Below are 21,011 nucleotides of genomic sequence, written 5' to 3' on the forward strand. Positions count from 1 at the left end.
CAACGAAAAGACGACCGGATCATTTTGGTTTTCAAGAGCGGAGGGTTAGTTAGATGTGCAGCTCCTTCGAAGGATAACGAAGGCTGCCGACCGCGACAGAGGCGTCATCCCTCGGCAAGGGGTCGACCGTAATCCAGGATCCAGGGTGCCTTTAGAGGTTCTGGCCAGCTGTGATCAGTAATTTTGCAGGTTCCACGCAGGATAACAGTCCTCGAGAGCCAACAACAATAGCCTGTGGCACATTCCCTAATAAGATGATTGATTCACAATCGTTTGCTTCTGGGGTTGCCTCAAGGAGTGGTAAAGTAGAAAAGCTTAAAGTGAGGATTGCCTAACGGGTTCACAGGATATCTTCAAAAAAGGAACTTTAACTAAATACGACAAGTTAAGTAATGAGCTATCTCAACGAATTATTTGACTTTTATTTAATATTATCAAATAGATAATGTAACCCCAGAGGGCACAATCGATATTCTCTTAACCAATTAACTGTTAATCAAATCAATAAGTTATCTAACCTCCCCCACCAAAACGAATAGCCCATCAATGATGCCATAAACTGACCCCTGGTCCAACGATTGACCTTTTCATTCCGGCCAATTCATTAATCAGGCTAATTAGTCGAGGCTTAAGTAGCCAATGCCAAAACACACGCACATCGTGGAGAGGAGGGGGTGTCCTTATTATACCATAAACGTATAAATATCAATTTGATCTGTCAAATATTGACACATCAAACCCTAAACAAACCAATGACAGGCTTTCCCCCTCTGCGCCATTTAGCGGCAATTTATGAGCAACAAAACACCCAAAAAAAAAGGACAAAAAATTGGTGGAAAAATAATAAATGAAAACAGAGAGAGGCCAGAGTGAGCGAGACGGGGGTACAAAAAGGGATTTCCTTTTTTTTTTTTTTCAGATCATTTCAAGGGTCCTTGACTTTCCGGCCCGGCCAATGAGCCAAATGAATGATGCTGTTCCAATCCCATGAGCCGAGCAATTATGTGTATTATATAACATCATGTTTGCAGTTTAATGTCAAAAACTTTGCTTTTTACCCCAAAAAATAAATGTTATAGAGAGATGAAAGGTTAGGGGATGCTGAACCTGAACCACTGGACCACAGATCCTGAATCCAGTGAATGGGAATCCTGTTTCTCGCTGCCCGGGTTCAAAGTGCGTGTGAACTTGAGGCTGTTGGCCATTGATGCTGCGGCATTGTTAAAGGTGTGAAGGCACCGATTAGAACCACAAAGCCAAAAACAGGAGCCCCGTGTAATGCGATAAGGCGCCAATCCCATTGTGATTGTCCCTCTCCCTCCCTCTCTCTCTCTCTTTGTCTCTTGATATTTTTGGGTAAAAAAAAGATAGAAAAAAAGAAATAGGGGAAATACCATTCGAGTTATCGTTTTGAACATAAGAGCAGCGCTAGCAATTAGTCAAGTGGTTAATGAGTTGAGCGAAATCGCAAAATCGGATCGGATAAGGTCGCGCAACTGTACAACTCATGATGGATTTGGGATTTTCGGTTTTCAGATTTTTCACCCTTTCCCTTTCCTATTTCCAATTCCATTTTTTTCTTTCCTTTTGCGATTTTCCGATTTTGTGCATTTTTTTGGCACATTGGCGAAACTGCAATTGCAATTGGTCTGGGTCGGGGGTCTGTCAGGATCTGCGACGATGGGTGGGTTAAAAAAAAAAGGGTTAAGGGCTTTGGAGGGTTACAAGGGACCAGGATGAGGATGCGAACGTGTAAGGACAATGACAAAAGGCGAAAAATTAAAAAATGGCACAACAGGCAAATTTCGCTGATATATTTTTTTTGTTTAGGGTTGCAAAACGAAAGCAGCGTAAAGAATGGATATGAATTTTTGAAAAACTGTTTTCGAATACACAAATTTAACGATGCTAATGTCCACTGCGATGCACGGAGAGAATTTTGTGGTATAGTAGTTTTAATTTTACATTTTTAATGATTTTGTTAATAGAACTAACAAGTTATTTAGTGCCTAGAATATACAACCAAATATTTATCCCAAACTACAGACAATTTGTGGCTTGCCAACATTACAAGTGGCAGCTTTTCATCTAACAACTATTTCTGTTCAATCCGAGTAGATCAAATAAGCCCGCCTTCTGTTGGTCTCATCAACTCAGATCAATCGAATTCCTTGCCACCATTCTATATGTATATATATATATTTATGTATAATTCGAGATCCCGCATCCTCATACTCATCCTCATCCGATTGAATTTCGAATTTTGGCTAGCAACTGTCCGCGGATATCGATTGCCGATGTTGGCCGCCAGGTGTTGTGTGTGCGTGTGCTGTGCGTTTTTTGGGTAAAGGAGGATGCGGCTTATATGAGGTCCGTATTCCGGATTCCGGATATTGGCACCAGCACCTACCCTTTCCCTTTATTTAAAACCCCCTTTACCCTCCACAACCAGAACACACACACACACACACACACACACAACCCTTAATACCCACATTGTATCTACATACGAGCAGCGCACATTTGCATGGCCTCATTTCTTTTCATCCATAATTTCAAATTGCGAGCGAATTTTCCCCGCTGCCGTGGCATAGTTTTTCACGAACAGTTCAGTTTTTCCATGCCCTCAACTGTGGTAGCAACGGGAACGGGGGGTAAAGGATTATTTATTTATTACAAAATTTTCATCATTCGATGCGCGGCTGTGGCGCGTGGAAAGGTGGAAATCAAAGGTGGAGGGACTTGGAAAAGGACGCCGCAAATGTCGAATTATTCAAATGATGATTCCAACCCCCTGTGATATGCAAAAAAAAAAAAACAGACACGAAAACCAAATAGGTAGAAATAAAAAAGCAGGAAGAGCAAAATACGCACATACAGGACATACAGGACATGCGAGATACTCGTCGCGTTGATTTTGTGTGCACTTTTTTACCTTGCGGCAATCTGGCGGCACACACACTCGCCAACACACACACACACACACACACATACACAAGTACAGGAGCTGTGGAAATGGCCCTCATGTTGCCGCATTGTTGTTGTTATTGCTCGTCCTTTGTAGTTTGCATGTCCCGTTTCGTCATATGAGATCGTGAACGTTTACAAATTTTTCATTTTATTCAAAAACAAGAAAGGCACCTCATCGCATTTCAGGCACAACGGACCGGAAATACTCTAATATCGAAATTCATTTATATTTTAATAAAAACTTTGCAAAAACTTATGCTTAAGTGAAAGTCTAAAAGCATTTTTATTAATATTTTAAAGAAGATTTAGTTTATATTTAATATTATTTGAATTACGTTTGTGTTATTTTACAGGCATCGTTTATGTTAACTTAGTTAACACATCTTCATTTTTGCCAAACAATTTAGAAACATTTTAAGATTTAAACTACAACTATTCCTTCATCTAACTTGTCTGGGATATATTCCACCCATTGGCCATTAGACAAAATCGAATCTCATAGATAATATACCCCTCGTCTTTATATAACGCCTCCAGCCGAATGGACATATAGAAAAAGGCCTCACGTATGTGTGTGTGTATTATAAAAAAAAAGTCGCTTTTGAAGACATCTGTCCCATATGGGTGCAACTCCCTTGTTTCACCCAACTCCCCTTAGAAAATAGTGGCGACCGCAGTCAAAATTTGAATTCATTTAATTTGCACCTTGTTGGGCAATTTAAATTTATTATTTGTTTTGTTATCTGTTTTTTTTTTTTCATTCTTCTTGTCTGTAATTTTATACATCATGCTGGCCAGACACATCTGTTCTTATCGATACGGGGCGGAGGAACATGCATAAATATGCTGGTTGGATCGGTAAAACAGATACTAAGGTGTTAAGGGCTGATAATTAAATAAATTATATAAAAAATTATACAAAAATATAAAACAAAGAACAGATCTTTTGCATTTCCACCGCTCTTAAGAAATACAAAATCGAATCTAAATCAAATTTGAGTAAAAGTCACCAAATAGTCTAACACACAGACCTTAACCCCCAACTGCCACCACAAAACACACACATTCCCAGGCTGGACCCATATCCTTAACCCCCTTACGGCCCGCCTGTTTCTACCCCAAAAGAAGGAATACAAAATGCACAAAAGAAATGCGAAAAGTTTGCATAAATGTCCGCAAACATGTAACCCAGTCACTGTTGCCTTCATTTTGGGGAAGAGGGGTCTCCTCCCCCCGCTCCGGAAACCAAACCCTTAACCCCCCACCCCCCTATCATAAGCAACTCTTTTATTTTCCTTCTTTTCTTATTTTTTCCTGGCTACTGCTCATTGGCGTCTTCGGCGACTTTATAAAAATGTTTGCCATTCGGTTTGTTTGTTTGTCTATGGCTCGATTTGTTTGTCTGTCGGTGTACTGAGAAAAATTAATAATATCTGTGAGGTCATAGTCTTAGTTAAACTTAAAATATGACAAACTCTTTGAGGAAAAGAGACTTATGGTTATTATTAATTTGGAAATATATATAAAAGTCATGATAAACCGATAATTAGCCTTAATTATTAGACATTCTAATCAAAAGATTTTAGTTTTTCCTTTTTATAGATTCCTATATTTGAATTATATTTTTCTAGACATTTTCTTTAAGTGCACGACAGTGTGTGAGTGTGTGCTGTTGTTTGTTTGTTTGCCCGACTGCGTTTTGTGTCGTAAATTTAATGGCCAGTCGCAGTGGCAGAATCGAAAAGGAATCGAAACGAATTGAATGGCAAACTGGGAGCCATGCATAAAAAATTGCCAAAGCCAACGGGCGTGCGTGGGGTTAAAGGGGCTAGCAGCCAGGGGTTAACTTCGATTAGCCCGAAATGTTGTCATGGCCTGTGGTCGCACATATGTGCCGTCCTTCGAATCATTGTGAGGGGGTTTTGTATATACATATATGTTTGTATATGTAGTCATGGGCCAAGGCTCAAATAATAACCACCCACGACCCCTCTGATTTTCCCCAACGAACTTCTGCAGACGCAGGCAAAAAAAAAAATAATAAAAAACCAAAGGCAGAGAGAAGAAGTCAGCCAAGTTAGCCACTAAAAAAGGAAAAACAAGCTAAATTCCCTGGATGTACTTAGTTTAAGCAAAAATTATTCTAAAATATATTCTATTACTTTAAATTTTAAATGAATTAATAATATACGAGGTGTGTTCAAAAAGTAAGGTGACTCTTCAAATTTCGCGAATTTCAAATTTTTCGATTATCGAAACCTTTTAGAAGTTATACGAGGTGTGTTCAAAAAGTAAGGTGACTTTTCAAATTTCAAATTTTTCAAATTTTTCGATTATCTTCAGTTTTGGGAACAAGAAAAAGTCACATGGGGCCAAATCCGGTGAATATGGTGGCTGAGGCATTATTGTGGTGTTGTTTTTGGCCAAAAAATCCAAATCCTTTGATCCATATTTTTCGATAGCAAAAAATCGCCGAGCTCGCAAAACAACTTGTAACTTTACGCCTCTCACAACCAAACAAAAGAGGATGTTCCATTGAAACTTGGTACAGATGTTAGGGAAGAGTGTACCAATATAACAAAACAAAAAAATCGATAATCGAAAAATTTGAAATTCGCGAAATTTGAAGAGTCACCTTACTTTTTGAACACACCTCGTATATTTTAAACTTACCTGTACAGTCCTTGTTATATAATCATCGATTTGCTGATGTTAAATGCAGGTTCGAAGAGCAGGTTCCTAAGTCCAAGTTTCTGGTCTTTAGTCGTTTTACATTTTTTGGTTGGCAAAAGCGTCCTGCGAAATATTGGGCCATTGATCAAAATTGATACAATAATGGCGAAAATCCAACCCTCATGTGCGCGGCCCACCCACATTTTGCAGGCCAGTCCGGCGCTTTCCATCCATTTGCCACCACCCCTTTTTTTACCGCCTCCTCACATTTCATTCCATTTCATGGCGGAAAGGAAAGCAAATATCGCCATTGCCGTCCAACATGGCAACGGGCAAACGGACAACAGGACTTTCAATGTAGACTTTGCAGGATGGCTAGGAGGTGGTGGGTGGTGGGTGGCCAGCGGGCAGGACCTCGTCTACCATTGAAAGCCTTTTTTGATGGCTGCCCTGGATGCTAGTTGCTGGATGCTGGATGCTGGATGCTGTATGCTGCCGTTGTTCGGTTTGTTCAGTGTTGTTGGCTGTGGTGGTGGTCCTGGCAAAGGTAGCAGGCGGTTGCCAACGCGCCTTTGCTTGGAATGTCCGAAAGGACCAGGGGACCCGCTGCACTGTAAAGAAAAAAAGAATAATAGATAAGTAAAAACAAAATATTTTTAAGAGAATAACATTTTTGATAACTATAAGAATAAAATACATCATAAATATACAAACTTTTTAAATAACTTACCGTAAGATAAGAAAACAACTGTCCAGTTTTTTCTCGCAGTGCACATGTGAGTGTGATTTCGCTTCACATGCCTTGGCTTCGTAATGGCCACAGTTGTTGTTATGGCCAAAGTTCGTACGTGAGGGTCGAGTTGCAAATAGAGAGGGGAAGGATGCGAGATGGTTGGGCGGTTGGTGGCCTCCTCACAGGACATCAGCCATTCGCATTTGGTCCTTTCTGGTGGCCGTTAGCTGGTCGGGTCGTTTGTACATATTGCATCAAAGAAAACTTTTGCCTGGGTAAAAATAAAGCACACAACACGCAGTCGCAATGAAAATGGTAGGGAAAATGTGAGGAAAATAAGGGAAATGAGGAGGCGGTGGGCAAAAAGAAAACGGCTATGGCAACAATCGGACAGGGGACAACGCCAAAGGACATGGCCAAATACGTGTGTGCAAATTCTCATATGTATATTGTACATATATGTATATACCTTTATATATATATATATATTATATATAGTATATATAAAGCTGGGTGTATCCAAGCAAACAAGCTAGTACCTAGCCCGCCCCCTTTTCATTTTAACGCCCAACGTTTGTTGACGTTTATCAAGTCAAGGCGCGGAAATTGACACTGGCCGAGGCCGAGCTTAACAATCAACTCCCAACTCTCTCAAAGATACTTTTTCAGATGTTTCATTCATTCGACTAATTGATCATAACTAATAAGAATACTTTCTTATCTTAAAACCACAATTTGACCCATAGATCGCATAAAACAACTTCCAAGAACCACACACAACCGCACACCACCATCCACTCCAAAACCCCCTTGCTGCCCCACTCCTCTAAGCAGGCAATCAGAGTCCAGATTTTCATAGGCAGGCCAGCACATGAGGACCAGAGCTGATCTCTGCGACAAAATATTAGTTCTGTCAAAATAAATTTCTTTGAGTAATGTAATCCCATTTTGCGGTTTTCAGGTTTCAGGGAGTGGGTGAAGTATTCGGTTGATGGGGACAGGGGAGTTAGACTCATTTTTTTGCGGCCTCCCTTCCCGCTTTTTCACCCTCTTGGTCACATTTCGCATCAGGCTGAATATGAATGCGATAAATCTGTTCGTGATTGTTTTTTTTTTTGGTTCGCACACACACACATGTGTGCGAGCGGAGGTGTCCAAAAAAAAAATGTATAAAAAAATGGCAGAGGAATCCGCTAATCCTGGGAAAAAAGGAGGCGGAGTTTAGCCACTCGGTCTCAGTTTCAGTTTCATTTTCAGCCGAATGTAAATCTGAATCAGAATCTGCGGATTTGGCGGCAGCTTCAGCTGGCCTTTATTACACTATTTCCCAAACAGACCGCTAGGCTTGGAAAAAAATAAAGACACTTACAAAAATTACCTAGAAGTAGTGATTTTAGTTACTTTTTCGAAATTTTAAAAATGCTTTTTTACATTAAATTAAGTTATTAAGTTAATTTGAGAACTATTTTGTTAATGCAATTATATTAATTTAGTAATTAAATTATTTTTGTAGATCAAACCAAAAAGAATCGAAGTTTTAAAGGCTTGATCCTACATATTTCGAAAAATGGTTCCCAAAAGTAGACTATCTTAATTTTTCGTGATCCTGCAGGATACACCTAACGAATTGAAAATATTTTGTAGCATACTTTTGAATACCTTTTTAAAAGACTCCCTTTTTTGCTTCAAGTGCATCCTAAACCGCGAACTCAGTCGATTACGGACACATGTATGGTCGTTTCACGCACATGGGGACGTGACCAGGTGGGTGGATGGCCCCCCTACCACCTTCAATGGGTGGATGGTGTGGCTCTTGATTTGGTCGCTGGATGATGACAATGTCTTCTGACAGCTTCTGCTGCCGCCTGTGATTGCCAAAAATGCGACACGATGACGAGGACGAGAGATTGCAAAGCGAAAAAAAAAAAGAATAAACCATAATATATATGTGCATGTATAAAAAATGAAACCCTGAAATGTAATACACTCACACGCACCCCGATCCCACAGACATTGATGAGGCCAAATTTCTGTGATTCGTCATCTAAATAGGTTTTCCCTTTCCACCAACACACGCACACTGTGCGGGATTGCCACGCATTACGCACACACACACACACTGAGTAGCCGGGGAAAATTGTCCAATCTATGGGAAAAATGCTCCGCAGATGGGCAGGTTTTTTAAAAATAAACGGACTCACATTCTAAGTTTTTTTTTTATAAAATATTTAAGAAATTATTTTTTTACTTTAAACCAATTTTAGGGCTAAATTCCTAACTTAATGAATCCCAATTCAATCTTCAAGTAATGAATTTAAATTAAATTTTTAAATTAAATCAAAATTCTTGATATTTTCTCATTAGAGTTGGCTTTTTATTTATAATCTATTATAAACATAGTATTAATGCTCCATAATTGGCGGTAGTCAGGAGAGGAAAAAGAAGGACATAATGATTGTTAAACCTAAATGCATTGAATTGTATTGCAATCGAGTGGCTGCAGACAGACCAAGACAATATCGAATACGATGCGAATGTTGCGTAACCTCTAAGTATTGATTGATGCCGATACAAGATCCTTCGGCTATTGGATAGAACTTCGGGTGGGGGCTGTGGGTCAATCGGTACGGGATGGTGCTGGGTAACAGAGTGAAAGATGGCTGATAAAAACAACTGGAGCCAACTTGATCAGTTGAGCTTGGAACGCTTCTTAGCGATCGCATCCTCGACGGCACGCAGTTGCTTTAATAGCTCCTCGCGACGCGATTTTTTGCCATCTTTATCCTTGCCGCCATCCTTCTCCTTGTCCTTATCCTTATCTTTGTCCTTACTGTGTTCCTTCTCCTTGTCCTTGCCATTGCCGTGCTCCTTCTCCTTGTCAGAGTCGGCTGAGTTGTTGGGTGAGGCCAGCGCCGAAACACCCACCATGTTCGACGTTTTCTTAATCTCAATGGAAATAGGCGAACGCTTCTTGGTTGCTTGTTCAGCGGCTGTAGAAATTGATATTCAAATTTATTACTATGTAAATTTTCAGCCTTACGTATCTATTAAAGTATCATTCTTGTTTCACCAATGCATTCGTAATCAAACTAATTCTGTCAACTTAAAGAATGCTTTCCTATAACAGCTGTATTCCAAAGCTAAGCTTTGTGTGTCAATGATAATGAAATTTATAAAAGGAAAACAGTTGCTAAATAACAAACTAATTCTATCTGTAGTTTAGCTGTCTTTAACAGCTGTATTAGCAAATCTAAACTGTGTGTGTAAAACTAATGATATTTATATAGGAAAAAGGTTTTTCACTTAAGAAACACATTACATTAATAATGATTATCAAAGAAACAAAGCCGCATTTCATTTATTTTGCCTTATTTTTAATTCCTTTACCACGAATTACTTATTTTTTAATCCATCATTTCAAGTATTTTTGGCTGTTCAACAATTTTTAACATTTTTTCAATCAACAATTTCAACAATCCATTAAATTTCCTTTTCACTAAGATACTATGTTCGTATCTAATTTCATTTCTTCAAATTTCTGTCATTATCAATATCCTATTTGTGTCTTCCCAATTTATCCCAAAATATGAGTGTAATTATCATCCTTACGCTTCTTTATCAGCTTGCGCTCGTTCAGCGCCTTGTCGGTGGCTCTCACTCGCTTCTGGGGCGTGTCCCTTGATCCCGACGAGCTGTCCGACGACGATGAACCCGAATCCGATTCGGAGTACGAGGTATCCGATGAGTCTGCAAGGTGTTGCAATATAAATTAGTAAAAAGATGATAGATTAACTAATACTTCATTACCTGAGTCGGATGTACTGGAACTGCGCCGACGTCTCATCTTGTCGAACTTCTTGGGTACCGGCGACGAGAGCTTTTTCCGCTTGGAGGCAGGGCTGTGGCCAGCGCCGCGCTTATCCAAAACTGGACGCTTGTACGACGGCGAGAGGCTTCCTTCTATAAAGAGAAATATTAAGCATGTTAGCTAAAACCATGTTAATGAAATGGAGGAGGCACATGAAATACTTACTAGAAGAATGCCTAGGCCGTCGTGGTATCTGGCTGGGCGACCGGGCTGTCCGACCGCCATGCCGCCTGGAAGAAGCTGAGGTGCCTGCTAACTTGTGCGGACCACTTCCGTAGCGCCGTTTATGGTCCGAGGGACTGCTCGATCGCGACGAATCCGAACTGGAATCACTTTGCGAGCTGTTCGAAGTGGAGTACGACGAGTTACTGCTATAGCTTCGCCTGTCTCTTCGCCGGCGTTCGTCCCGATCGTAGGAACCGCGGCCAACCGATTTGGATCGCATCCAAGGATCACTCCACTCATCACCCCGTCCAGCGGCCTCCACACGCTGAACAATAACTTCTCGCGTTGGCCGTGATCTCCGATCGTCTTCATAATGCGGCATTCGATGGGGCGGCAGTTCGCGATATCTCGCCATCCTTCCGTACGCATCCACATCCTCGTACTGCGGTGGCATATACTGAGATCGTCCATAGCGATCCGGCGGCCCATAAACCGAGAACATTGGCAGGAGAGCACGGGGATTGGCATGGGGAGCGGCATGCGGATGCATGGACATCGGCATACTAAGCGGAGGCTGCTCCCGCGCAGAGGTCGATGGCGGTGGTGGCGATCGGGCGCTACTACCGCCACGGTCCTTGAGGTAATATGAATCCTTCTCCATTTCATCGGGCGACAGTGTTAAGTTCATTTTCTTGTCCTCAAAGTCCATGTCCTGCTCCTTGCGTTTGTTGGCCTTGCGCATCATTTCCTTGGCAGTGCGCAGTCCTCGTTCCCAGGCATTCTCCACTACCACAGGACCACCGTCGGGCAGCATGGCTCGAGTTTCGTGAGAATGGGCACCATAAATACTGGGCGCATGGAGGAGCGCTGGCCGATGATGCAGCGGTGGCCGGTCATTACGATAGTCATGATACTCGGCCGCCGATGAGGCATGCGAGCTATAGGCACTTGCTCCTGCCCGAGCGGAAGCGCTTGATGATGCCGCTGCAGAGGCACCAGCTCCCGCTGAGCCACCCTGCATGGGAACTGAACGTACCAGGCTATCGAACATTGTATAGTTGCCCTTGTCCGTGACGCCGGGATGCAGAAAGCGACAGCTCATGCCCCAGGTGCACTGGCCACGTGTATAGAATCGACACACCGGCTTTGGTTCAGTTTCCTCTGGTCGTTTTTCATCCTCGTCAGACACCTCACCCTCCTCCAGCTCATCTTCCTTTTTCCGCTTAACACTTGTTGCTGCTAACGATTTATCCTTGCCCTCTTCACCCTCTTCCAGACTGCCATTGCCTACGCTGTCCTTGCGTCTGTCCTTGTTAACGGCGTCGTCTTCATCTAAGTCCTCCACCTCGCCATCATCATCGTCGTCTTCATCGTCCGGCACCATAATAACATTCTTCTTAACCTTGTTTGTTTCGTTGGCTTTACTCTCCGACTGTGAATTCTTCACCGGCTCCGCACACTCGCCCTCCTCCGCCTCAAAATCTAAGGCGTCGTCGTCGTGCGTCTTCACCAAATCCTCTTCCAAAACAGATGCCGGCGTTCGGCCATTGGAGGCCTCGTCGGTCTGGAATAGGTAAAATAATTTAATAGTTTCTTGCTTTTGTGTGCTTAAATAAAATAAAATATCTTACTTTGGTTTCTTTGGAGGAAGCGATCTCTTCATCCCCGCTGGTCGCCTTGCCATTCTGCTTGGCCAGCTGCACCACATCATCCTCGCCTAGGGCGGTCAGTGAGTCATTAGAGATGGCACCGTCCTCATCATCATCCGCCGGATTCAACGAGTTCTTGGACGGTGGTCGCTTCTCATCCGCCTCAATGTCGCTAACATCGCTCAGATCCTCGTGGCTGATATTCAAATCGACAGCAGCTTGATTGTACATCTGGAGACTGTTGCTCCGACTCCGAGCAGAGGAGGGGAACGAGCTTGGTTGCGATTTGGCGCTGGGTGAGCCAGGCGGTTCCGATTTTGTAGGCGTAGCAGCAGTGGATTCGGGTTTCGTTTCGGGGGTGTCAATATTGATCTCGAGCGGCTCCTGGTGTTCTTGTTGCTCAGGCAATTGCACCGGCTCCTGCTCCTGATCCGGCTCTTGGTCGGGCTCGTCCTCGCTGGAAGAACCACTGGAGGAACTGCTCCCACTGGCACTGCCGCTACTGCTGCTCGAACTCTTCTTCTGCTTCTTCGACAGATCACTTCGACTCGAACTGGAACTGGAGTTGGACGATGAACTGCTGGTGGATGGAGCTCGTGTGGAATGATCCAAAATGGGAACATCACCGCCGCCGCCGCCACCGGATTCATCAGCCTGGTCTGGCTCCGGAACAATCTCGTCCTTATCGTTGATGGGCGAATTCGAACGAGATTCCGATGAATTGGACGGGGAACTGGTACGTGAATCGTCCGATTCCATGTCGAGGACCATGGGTTCGCCTTACGCCGATTCGGGCAACTAGTTCCTTGTCGTTTCTGGAGGAGATTTGAACGGATAACGAATTAGTTGAACTGGCATGGCTGCACCTATACTGAACACACTGGGAAAATCTTAGAAAATAAATAAACCACCACTTCTACAGTGAGGGAAATATATCCGGGCAAAAACTATTTGAGCAATTCGATCATTTTGTTGGAGGTTTCTGAAGACAATATAAAGGTCTGTGAAGCAGACAAGCTCAATCAGACAACGTTCATCAAAGTTTTATAAACAATAAATTGACCTATAAAGATTTTACTTTTTATGTAATACCACCTGTTGACCTGTGATTTTAAATTCGAGTTCAACTAAACTTCGATCCCTAATCGAACTTACTATTTAATAACTTTTGTAGAATCGATAGAAAAATCGAAACGATTGATTTTATGTAAATCGCGTTAATCTATACAATGAATATCTAAAAATTGGTAAAAGCAGATAAGGGATAACAGAAAATGGGACAATTTTAGCCAAAGTCAAGGTCAAAAGCCCCCAACAAATGCCGATGACTTTAAGACTGCTCTAATACCGCGATGGGGCATAAGAATCGATTTTTTTTAATAAGGGGAAAGTATTTATCGATAATTTTTGCTTTTAACTTTTAGTGGGGTTCTTACCTTCATTTCTTTTATTAGCATTTATCTTTTTAATTTATTGATTATTTTGTGTGTGTGTGTGCTACTTTTTTGTTGTAATTTTTCTTTATTTTTGTTTAATTTCTTTGACGCGAACGAAAGAGACAACAGAGAACGAGAGAGAGGGAGTGAGCAATTGGAAAATTTATTTTTCTCACGCTCTCTCCTACACACTCGTACACACAGTTAAGGACACGCACACACACACAGACGCACACACATAAAATAGTTAATTATTCGGATTTTTTGCGGACTTTTTCGCACTTTTCGCGACCGAAATTGAATTTTCTTACAAACTTTTACCACTTTTATTCACTTACTGACTTTTGTGTATAACTGTTAACTGGTTACTCTGTTACATTTTGGACTTAACTTTTTACTTTTCTTTTGAGTTTTGATTATTTTTTTTTTGGAGGGGAAAATAGAATACTTGAAAATATATCAATTTGTTGGTCTGGTTTTAGCAATAGGTCCGATTTGTTTTTGCTGCTTACCTATCTTTGAATCGTGTTGGTGGGAGTAGTAGCGCCGCTGCGCTGCCTCTGCCGACGTCAGTCAGCGCCGCGCTTTCCCCTTCTTTTTTGCTCGTCAACCACACTGGGAATCTGAGAGGCCGTTATCCCTGCAGCTTGGCGGCTAGTTTACCTGGAAGCTCTGTCTGGAAGTTTGCTTTAAGGGATTGCGAAAAGTCCTCTGGATTCGATTTAACTGAAGATATAACCACTATCCAGAAGAATATGTGTCCGCCGCAGAAAATATGGCGGCTATTCCATCCAGTGTGACCGTGCGTGGCGTGGCTGGAAATCTTGTTTGCTGAATGACCCTAAATAAAGTTAAAACGAGGTGATAGGTTTGAAACTTGGATAGCAGAAACATCTTGAAAGGGGTATTCTAAGGGGTTCAAGTACCCCTATTTCATATACTCACATTTCATAATTATATAAAAATATAAACTGTAAGCCTTAATACTATTTATGTATTGCGTATAAATTTGTCCCTACATTAAAAACCTCCACAATGCTTAAAATTGTTAACTCTTTTCGTCCAGAACTTTAGTTACGCAACTGGAAAATATTATAGGCCCCTTATCAACCACACCACTGTCTATTTAGTTTTTCCCGCCGGTGGCGTGTGTACACACTGGTGAACAGATGGAGCGCCTGACAAAATCCTTACGTTTATTTTCATTTCCCTCGGGAAAGGTTCTTCATCCTGCGACATGGCATCCTTTGAATTTAAAAAAGGAATACTCGACGGAATCACTGGAACCCGTGGAACTAAGTTTCGATGTTTACACGGGTGAGAATCAAGAAACAAGGCCACCATTGCTGACCTATCATGGCCTTTTTGGTTCCAAGCAGAATTGGCGGGGAATTAGCAAAGCTCTTGTGCGGAAAGTGCCCAGGAAGGTGGGTCATTATGTTCTCCATAATATTATTCTGTTAATATGAAAATATTTTTCTCCTTAGGTCTATGCAATAGATGTCCGTAATCATGGCGAGAGTCCCCATTCAAGTGTTCACAATTCGAGGGCAATGAGCGAAGATTTGCGTTTGATTCTGGAGCGGCAAAATCTACCCAAGGCTGCTTGCATGGGCCATAGCATGGGTGGCAGGTCCATGATGTATTTCGCTAGAAAATATGTAAGTTCTTAATGGGATTATATAGTTATATAACTGGGAGTACTAACCGATAGGGCTGGCAAGAATGCTTCTGATATTTAATATTCTCTAATCTATCAATAATTACTATCATCAGCCAGAGTTGGTGGAGCGTTTAATAGTGGTGGACATATCGCCTATAAGTGTACCTCGATCTACTGGTGAGATGACGGAAATCTTTGATGCGATGCTCTCCTTGGATCTATCGCCGAGTTTGTCCATGTCTGAGGGTCGAAAATTAGCCAGGGAGAAACTACTTAAAGCCACCGAAGACGCAACTGTGGACTTTATAATGCTGAACTTGCGTAAAGATCCCAATTCAGGCAAGTAAGTAAGCCACAGATTAAATAACTAATTTGTATAAACAATTTAAAGAAGTATTTCTATTTAGATTCTCATGGGCCTGCAATGCTCCGGTTCTACGAGATTTTCTCACCCGCTTTGATAATTACCAAAGATCGTTGGAGGAACTTCCGCCGTATACGGGACCCACCACTTTTATCTGCGGATCGCATTCACCCTACATGAGGTTGGCTCCACTTTCTGTAGCTCCTTAATGTTGGCAATTCTAAACAATATAATCTTTGCATGATTTCAGACGAGAGCAATGGCCGCAAATTACGGAAATGTTCCCCAATTCTGAGATCCATTGGCTGGAAGCTGGACACTTGGTGCACTTCGAGCAGCCGCAGGAGTTTTTAACATTAGTCAGCGAGTTCCTAAACAGATCTAATTAGATCACTAAATTAGCCAATTGTACAAAGGAGTCAATAATAGATAGACTTTAGCTAAATTTCAAGTGAATAGTGTTTTCTTTTTTGTTATTTGGTTTGTAAGATATTTGTATTGCACGATCGCTTAAGGATCTTCACCAAAAAGAGGAGGATAGCTATATACTTCAAACTAACCATAATCTGACTGATTTTTAAAGTTTTCCCCAACCAACAAGCACTTTCATTTCGAATGACCTCATCTAGCTTAATCCTTTACAAAAATATTCAAATTGTAGTGGTGTATGTACATTTAAAATGTAATTTAATTTATCATTCTTGTTTCGGCGTGTGATCTTTAGATTTTTTTCAGATTTCCATTTCCTATTCTCATCCTGTTTTTCTTTTGTTAAAAAATATACATACACAGATACGAAGAAAAAAATGCCATGAAGCTTATAGATCCCGTATGATCGTATCCTGCATACAAAAATTGACGGCAAGTTTTCGAAAATTTTCCAATTCGTTTGTTCTTTGGTTTCGTGTGTGTATACGTTCGTATTTATATATATATATATATGTATACATATATATGTTTCTTGTTGGGCATGTGTGAGTGTACTTACTTATTAGGAATAAATAAATGTGTATAAATACAGATATAAATCAGGGGAAATCACATTGCACTTAAAATTATATAGTCGAAGTTTAAATCATTGATAAATGAACACAGTCCGCGTGCTTCAATGTTTGTGTGTGTGTGTGTGTGTGTGTGTACAGGAGTCATTATCCTTGCTAAATACATCAAACAGGAATGGTGGGTAAAACTCTTGTGCTAAGGCTAAAATGGCTGTGATAATATTCCTCGATTTGATTCGATGTGTTGTGAGTGTGTGTTTCTTGACTTTCATTTTTTAGTTTGGTTTTTTTTTTCCTTTTTAGTTTGGAGTGGGTGTATCAAGTGTTTTGTGTGTGTGTGTGTGTGTGACAAGTCATTGATTTTGTCTCACAGCTTTTGTAGTTTTTAGTTCTTTAGTTATTAGTTTTGCTCTAGTTGCTGTTCAACTTTAGTTGGGTTTCCTAGACAATAATGCCGCCATCGTAGGCGTAGTCGGCTTTGTTGTGCATGACGAGTCGGTTTTCCACAAAGTAAAAGCTGTCCGAGCGCGTCTCAAATGGGCTCGATATCATCTCAGCCACTAAAATATATTACAAGTTCATTAAATTGGTAAGTACTTTGGTATAGTTTGATAATAAGGAAACCAGCTTAGAGCTACCCTTATTATAAAAACTTTTCTTACTAACAAAGAACTTTTCTTACTTCCTATTAAACTAACAAAAAAAACACTAAAAAAGATACCTTTAACTTTTGGCAGCCACTTGCATTTGGCTGCTGGCTGCGATTATGTAAAAAAGAAAATAGAGTTTGACTCACCTAGGTCGGGTGGAAGATTAGGAAACTCGTAGATGTGCTCGCACGTGTTCTTCGAATATGGAATGCAGTAGCCAAACTCAAAGTCGAAGGTCTTTAGCAGGCGATCACGGAAGAAGTGGCGTTCGATCATCCGGAAATTATTAACAGGCTGGCTGCCCACAGTGAATTCCACACTAAAATTTAAAAATTATTTTAAATATTGCATTGCTATAGAAATATACAGCTTAATACTCACGTGGCTCCAACTGTTTTGAGATTAAGAAATGCCGGTGTGAATTGATAGCGCACATAGCGTCCGGCATTCGGATCGGCAGTATCCTCCAGCGACAGTTCCTCTGCTGCCGCCAGCATAGTTTCCTCTACGGACAATCCATCTGGATATTGTTCGCTCGGCGGCTTGGCGATCTCGAAGAGCACAGCACCGCTCTCCAAATCACGTATCTTAAACCGCGTAAAGTCAATTTCGAACACATTTGCATTGGCAGAACAGAGATAATCGTCCGTGATCTTGGTCAAATGGAGTACCTCATCGGGACTCACGCTGGATGGTTCGGCGGCACGTTTCGCATCATTAGAGGTACCGCCGGATGCAACAGCTCCCGAGGATACACTATTGCCACCGGCATTTGCCTCCACTCCACTGCTGGATGAAGAGGATCCTGCCGCTGAGGACGAGGACGACGATGTGGCCACGGCAGCTGCATTAGAGGATTGCACGGTATTCAGTTGTTTGCCCACCACACTCATTTTTTCACAAGGAATCTGATATATATATTATATATATATATATATATGAATATGTATGGTTGCCTAGGGATCGGACTATGAAGCTGAACAGTTTCTGGTGGAGATTAAGGCTCCTGACTGGCTGGTCTGTAGCAGTGGTATCCCTTAATTTCAAGCTACTCCTGCGGCTCACTCTGCAAAAAGACGAAACATTAACAATTAAAGTAGATTCCTGGCTATCTTAACTTAAAATTTCACGAACTGAAGAAGCTAGGAATTAAATAAACAAATAAAATATATTACTAATTATTTTAAATGTTATTTTAATTAAAATATGTATTAAAATTTAGTACCTATACACGAATTATTACACAATCTAAAAAGAGAATAAAAATATATAAACCTAACAAAATGCAAACTAAAAAGTAATTAAAATATAATTGCGTTTTGTGAATTTGTTAAGGAAAATTTAATGCTTACCCACACAAATACACACGCGTAGAGCTGCCATAAATTGTGCCAGGATTATCTGGTGAAATATAAGGCTTCCTTTCGTTTTGCCAATTGGTTTTTTTTTTTTGCTATCCTTTTACTGTCCAGTCCTCACTCTTTTGAAAAATAACAGTTTAATAGAAAAAACCAAAAAAGTTATGGAAATAAAATAGTGCAAAACTCACCCACACAAATGCAAGTTGCGAGTGTTGCCATAACATTTAGCTGCCAGCAACAAAAACAACCATCGCAACAGCAACAACAACTAACGCAAAGATGACAGCAACAAATGCACGCACACACACTCTTGCACAACACAACAACAAATATTGAAATTCGTATGAAAATCACCTGCAACAACAACAACAAATGAAGCTTGGAAGGCGCGACCCAATTTCAGGGAAAGCTGCGCTCTCTTTCTCCCTTTTCTTCCTTTATTCTGTTTGCCTTTGTGTTTGTTTTTCCTTTTTTCGCTTCGTGTCCTTTGTAGTATTACCTTTGTATGTATGTATATATGTATTTATGATGTGAAGCTTAGTTTGTTTTGTTTTTGTTGTTGCTGCTCTACTGCTGTGGTGCCTGTTTAATTAGTTATCAATTTGACCGGCATGGCACTGTTGCTGTTGTTGTTTTATTTTAAAATTATTATTGTTGTTGTGTTCGCAATGCAACTCCAGTTAACGAATTTAAGCGTTAAACATTGCACCGTCTTTTTGCCCACTTCGTGCACCACTTGGCAATCGATGGCACTGCCGATAGTATATCGATGCTAACAAGTCTAACCGATAGCCCTACCGAACTTTACATGACCAGCGTTGCCACTCTCTAGTGATGACACATATTTTGCATACATATGTATGTTAAAATTCAAAAATATGTTAACAGTCAGTAACAGAAAAAATGTACGAGCCTCTAAAGTTTGTATTAGAGCGCACCATTTATTTAGTTTAAGTAATGAAATGCTAGTTTTTAATTATATAAATATTATTTTAGCATTCATTTTAAACAATTAAATAAAACCAAGGTATACTTTAAAATATAACTATATATACTTAAAACACTATTTTTTTTTGCTGCACAAAAGTAAAAAATATGTTAAATTTAAAATCGTCCGGTGTCCTTTTATATTATACCTTAAACTCCCAACGGATATACTTTTAAAGCGTGGAAATTTGTTGATTGGCGTGTCGATCGCTTCCCCAGCATTTTAGTGGTTGACAATTAGTTAATATGCAGTCTGCTTCTTATTTTTATTATTTTGAAGTGCTGTTGAGCGCCCTTTCGAGTAGTTTCCTTTTCTTTTCCCTAGGAAAAAGAAAAGCCTGTACCAAAACTCAAGTGTCCTATCCAGATCCGATTCCATACACATATGCACATATATGTATGAACATTAAAGTAGAGTACAGCGCACAACTGCACCGCACATACCGAACCCATTTCGATTTCCATATTCAGACGCACGGGCGCCAATGGCAGATCATGTTAATGCACCGTCAAAAATTTTACTGAATTGTTTTTACTTTTTATATAACTTGTTTTACATATATTTTAAGTACTCAACTAAAAGAACTATCAATTACAGATTCGAATTTAAATAACAAACAACCATGTCAAGTTCTCTAAAATATATTCCGTTTTACTATTTAATTGTTTACTTTATTCATATTATTACTTAGTTTTCTTTCTGTGTGATTCAAAACTACTTGAGTTCAATTCTAGCTCCTCTTTTTCACATTTTGCCTGCTTCTTGCTGCTGTTATTGTTGGCCTTAAGTGGGTATTTTAATATTCGCAGCCGGAGCCAAAAGAAGTGTTAAGTTTCAGGGGCCACATATGCATTTATCCCCTTATCCCCGTCCTCTGTCCTATGCCCCCGCCCTTGTATGCTTCTCCATTGGCGTCCGCGTTTCCTGTATTTTTTTTCTGTTTTTTTTTTTTCAGGTCTTATGTGTGTGTGCGTATCTGTGAGTGTATGGTGGAAGAGGGAACGTGTTGGACTCTATCTTTAGTACAGTTTGACTGGAGTTCTCCAAACTCCAAAGAAACCCCCTCTCGTTCTTCAATTAATTTATCCTCAAAACTCACTGAAATAATTCAGACAGACGGGCACCTGAGAAATATATCATCTGACCGGTCGAATGGAGAGATCCAAGGAATTTTTGGGATAATCCATCTTTTTGATTGGTGAAAACGCCAAACAGGATTCGGTTTCATTTCTTTCAAAGTTTTTTGAGATTCCGGATTTTCTAGAATAATTGTTTAATATTAATAACGATTGAATTATACAGTTAAATATGAAATAGCTTAAAATTTATAGTTAAAACTTTGAAGAAAACTTTAAATATCATATTTATGTATCTTCGTTGATTATCCCCTGAAAGAAACTATGTTTTGTATTAATATATAATTTCCAACTCTTTTAAACATACAGAAGTTGTAAAAGATTTTTTTTATAATATGTTTCCTTTTTTTTTAA

General features: G+C 40.4%; 3 protein-coding genes across 4 annotated transcripts; 1 reads left to right on the plus strand and 2 right to left on the minus strand.

The window, feature by feature from the left end:
- Positions 1-8,728: 8,728 nt before the first annotated feature.
- LOC108104922 (zinc finger CCCH domain-containing protein 18) lies at positions 8,729-14,312 on the minus strand. The gene is made up of 6 exons (XM_017211272.2): positions 14,007-14,312; positions 12,041-12,873; positions 10,410-11,973; positions 10,184-10,336; positions 9,986-10,123; positions 8,729-9,366 (listed from the first exon to the last, which is right to left on the minus strand). The coding sequence occupies exons 2-6, from the start codon at positions 12,827-12,829 to the stop codon at positions 9,065-9,067; spliced, it is 2,946 nt and encodes a 981-aa protein (XP_017066761.1). The 5' UTR covers positions 12,830-12,873; positions 14,007-14,312; the 3' UTR covers positions 8,729-9,064.
- Positions 14,313-14,611: 299 nt separating this feature from the next.
- Positions 14,612-15,972, plus strand: LOC108104923 (protein ABHD11). Of its 2 annotated transcripts, XM_017211273.1 has the most exons (5): positions 14,614-14,921; positions 14,982-15,155; positions 15,271-15,500; positions 15,565-15,702; positions 15,772-15,972. In XM_017211273.1, the coding sequence occupies exons 1-5, from the start codon at positions 14,664-14,666 to the stop codon at positions 15,908-15,910; spliced, it is 939 nt and encodes a 312-aa protein (XP_017066762.1). In that variant the 5' UTR covers positions 14,614-14,663; the 3' UTR covers positions 15,911-15,972. The 2 variants fall into 2 exon arrangements, with proteins under 2 accessions (XP_017066763.1, XP_017066762.1); XM_017211274.1 differs by lacking the exon at positions 15,772-15,972 and having other exon boundaries at positions 14,612-14,921; positions 15,552-15,641.
- Positions 15,973-16,191: 219 nt separating this feature from the next.
- Positions 16,192-19,292, minus strand: LOC108104924 (protein unc-119 homolog). Its single transcript, XM_017211276.2, has 5 exons — positions 18,722-19,292; positions 18,525-18,652; positions 17,554-18,238; positions 17,319-17,491; positions 16,192-17,082 (listed from the first exon to the last, which is right to left on the minus strand). Exons 3-5 carry the CDS (start codon positions 18,063-18,065, stop codon positions 16,964-16,966), a joined length of 804 nt encoding a protein of 267 aa, XP_017066765.1. The 5' UTR covers positions 18,066-18,238; positions 18,525-18,652; positions 18,722-19,292; the 3' UTR covers positions 16,192-16,963.
- Positions 19,293-21,011: the final 1,719 nt, after the last annotated feature.

The sequence above is a fragment of the Drosophila eugracilis genome, unplaced genomic scaffold (assembly GCF_018153835.1).
Source record: "Drosophila eugracilis isolate 14026-0451.02 unplaced genomic scaffold, ASM1815383v1 contig_2147, whole genome shotgun sequence".
Classification (NCBI taxonomy): domain Eukaryota; kingdom Metazoa; phylum Arthropoda; class Insecta; order Diptera; family Drosophilidae; genus Drosophila; species Drosophila eugracilis.

Coding starts and splice junctions, on each gene's coding strand:
- LOC108104922 (XM_017211272.2), bottom strand. CDS start 12,829: ATGGTCCTCGACATGGAATCGGACGATTCACGTACCAGTTCCCCGTCC. Junction 10,124..10,183: donor TTCCAGTACATCCGACTCAG/GTAATGAAGTAT, acceptor AACACCTTGCAG/ACTCATCGGATACCTCGTAC. Junction 9,367..9,985: donor GCGCAAGCTGATAAAGAAGC/GTAAGGATGATA, acceptor CAATTTCTACAG/CCGCTGAACAAGCAACCAAG.
- LOC108104924 (XM_017211276.2), bottom strand. CDS start 18,065: ATGAGTGTGGTGGGCAAACAACTGAATACCGTGCAATCCTCTAATGCA. Junction 17,492..17,553: donor CTCAAAACAGTTGGAGCCAC/GTGAGTATTAAG, acceptor TTTAAATTTTAG/TGTGGAATTCACTGTGGGCA. Junction 17,083..17,318: donor TAATCTTCCACCCGACCTAG/GTGAGTCAAACT, acceptor AATATATTTTAG/TGGCTGAGATGATATCGAGC.
- LOC108104923 (XM_017211273.1), top strand. CDS start 14,664: ATGGAGCGCCTGACAAAATCCTTACGTTTATTTTCATTTCCCTCGGGA. Junction 15,156..15,270: donor TGTATTTCGCTAGAAAATAT/GTAAGTTCTTAA, acceptor TACTATCATCAG/CCAGAGTTGGTGGAGCGTTT. Junction 15,501..15,564: donor AAAGATCCCAATTCAGGCAA/GTAAGTAAGCCA, acceptor ATTTCTATTTAG/ATTCTCATGGGCCTGCAATG.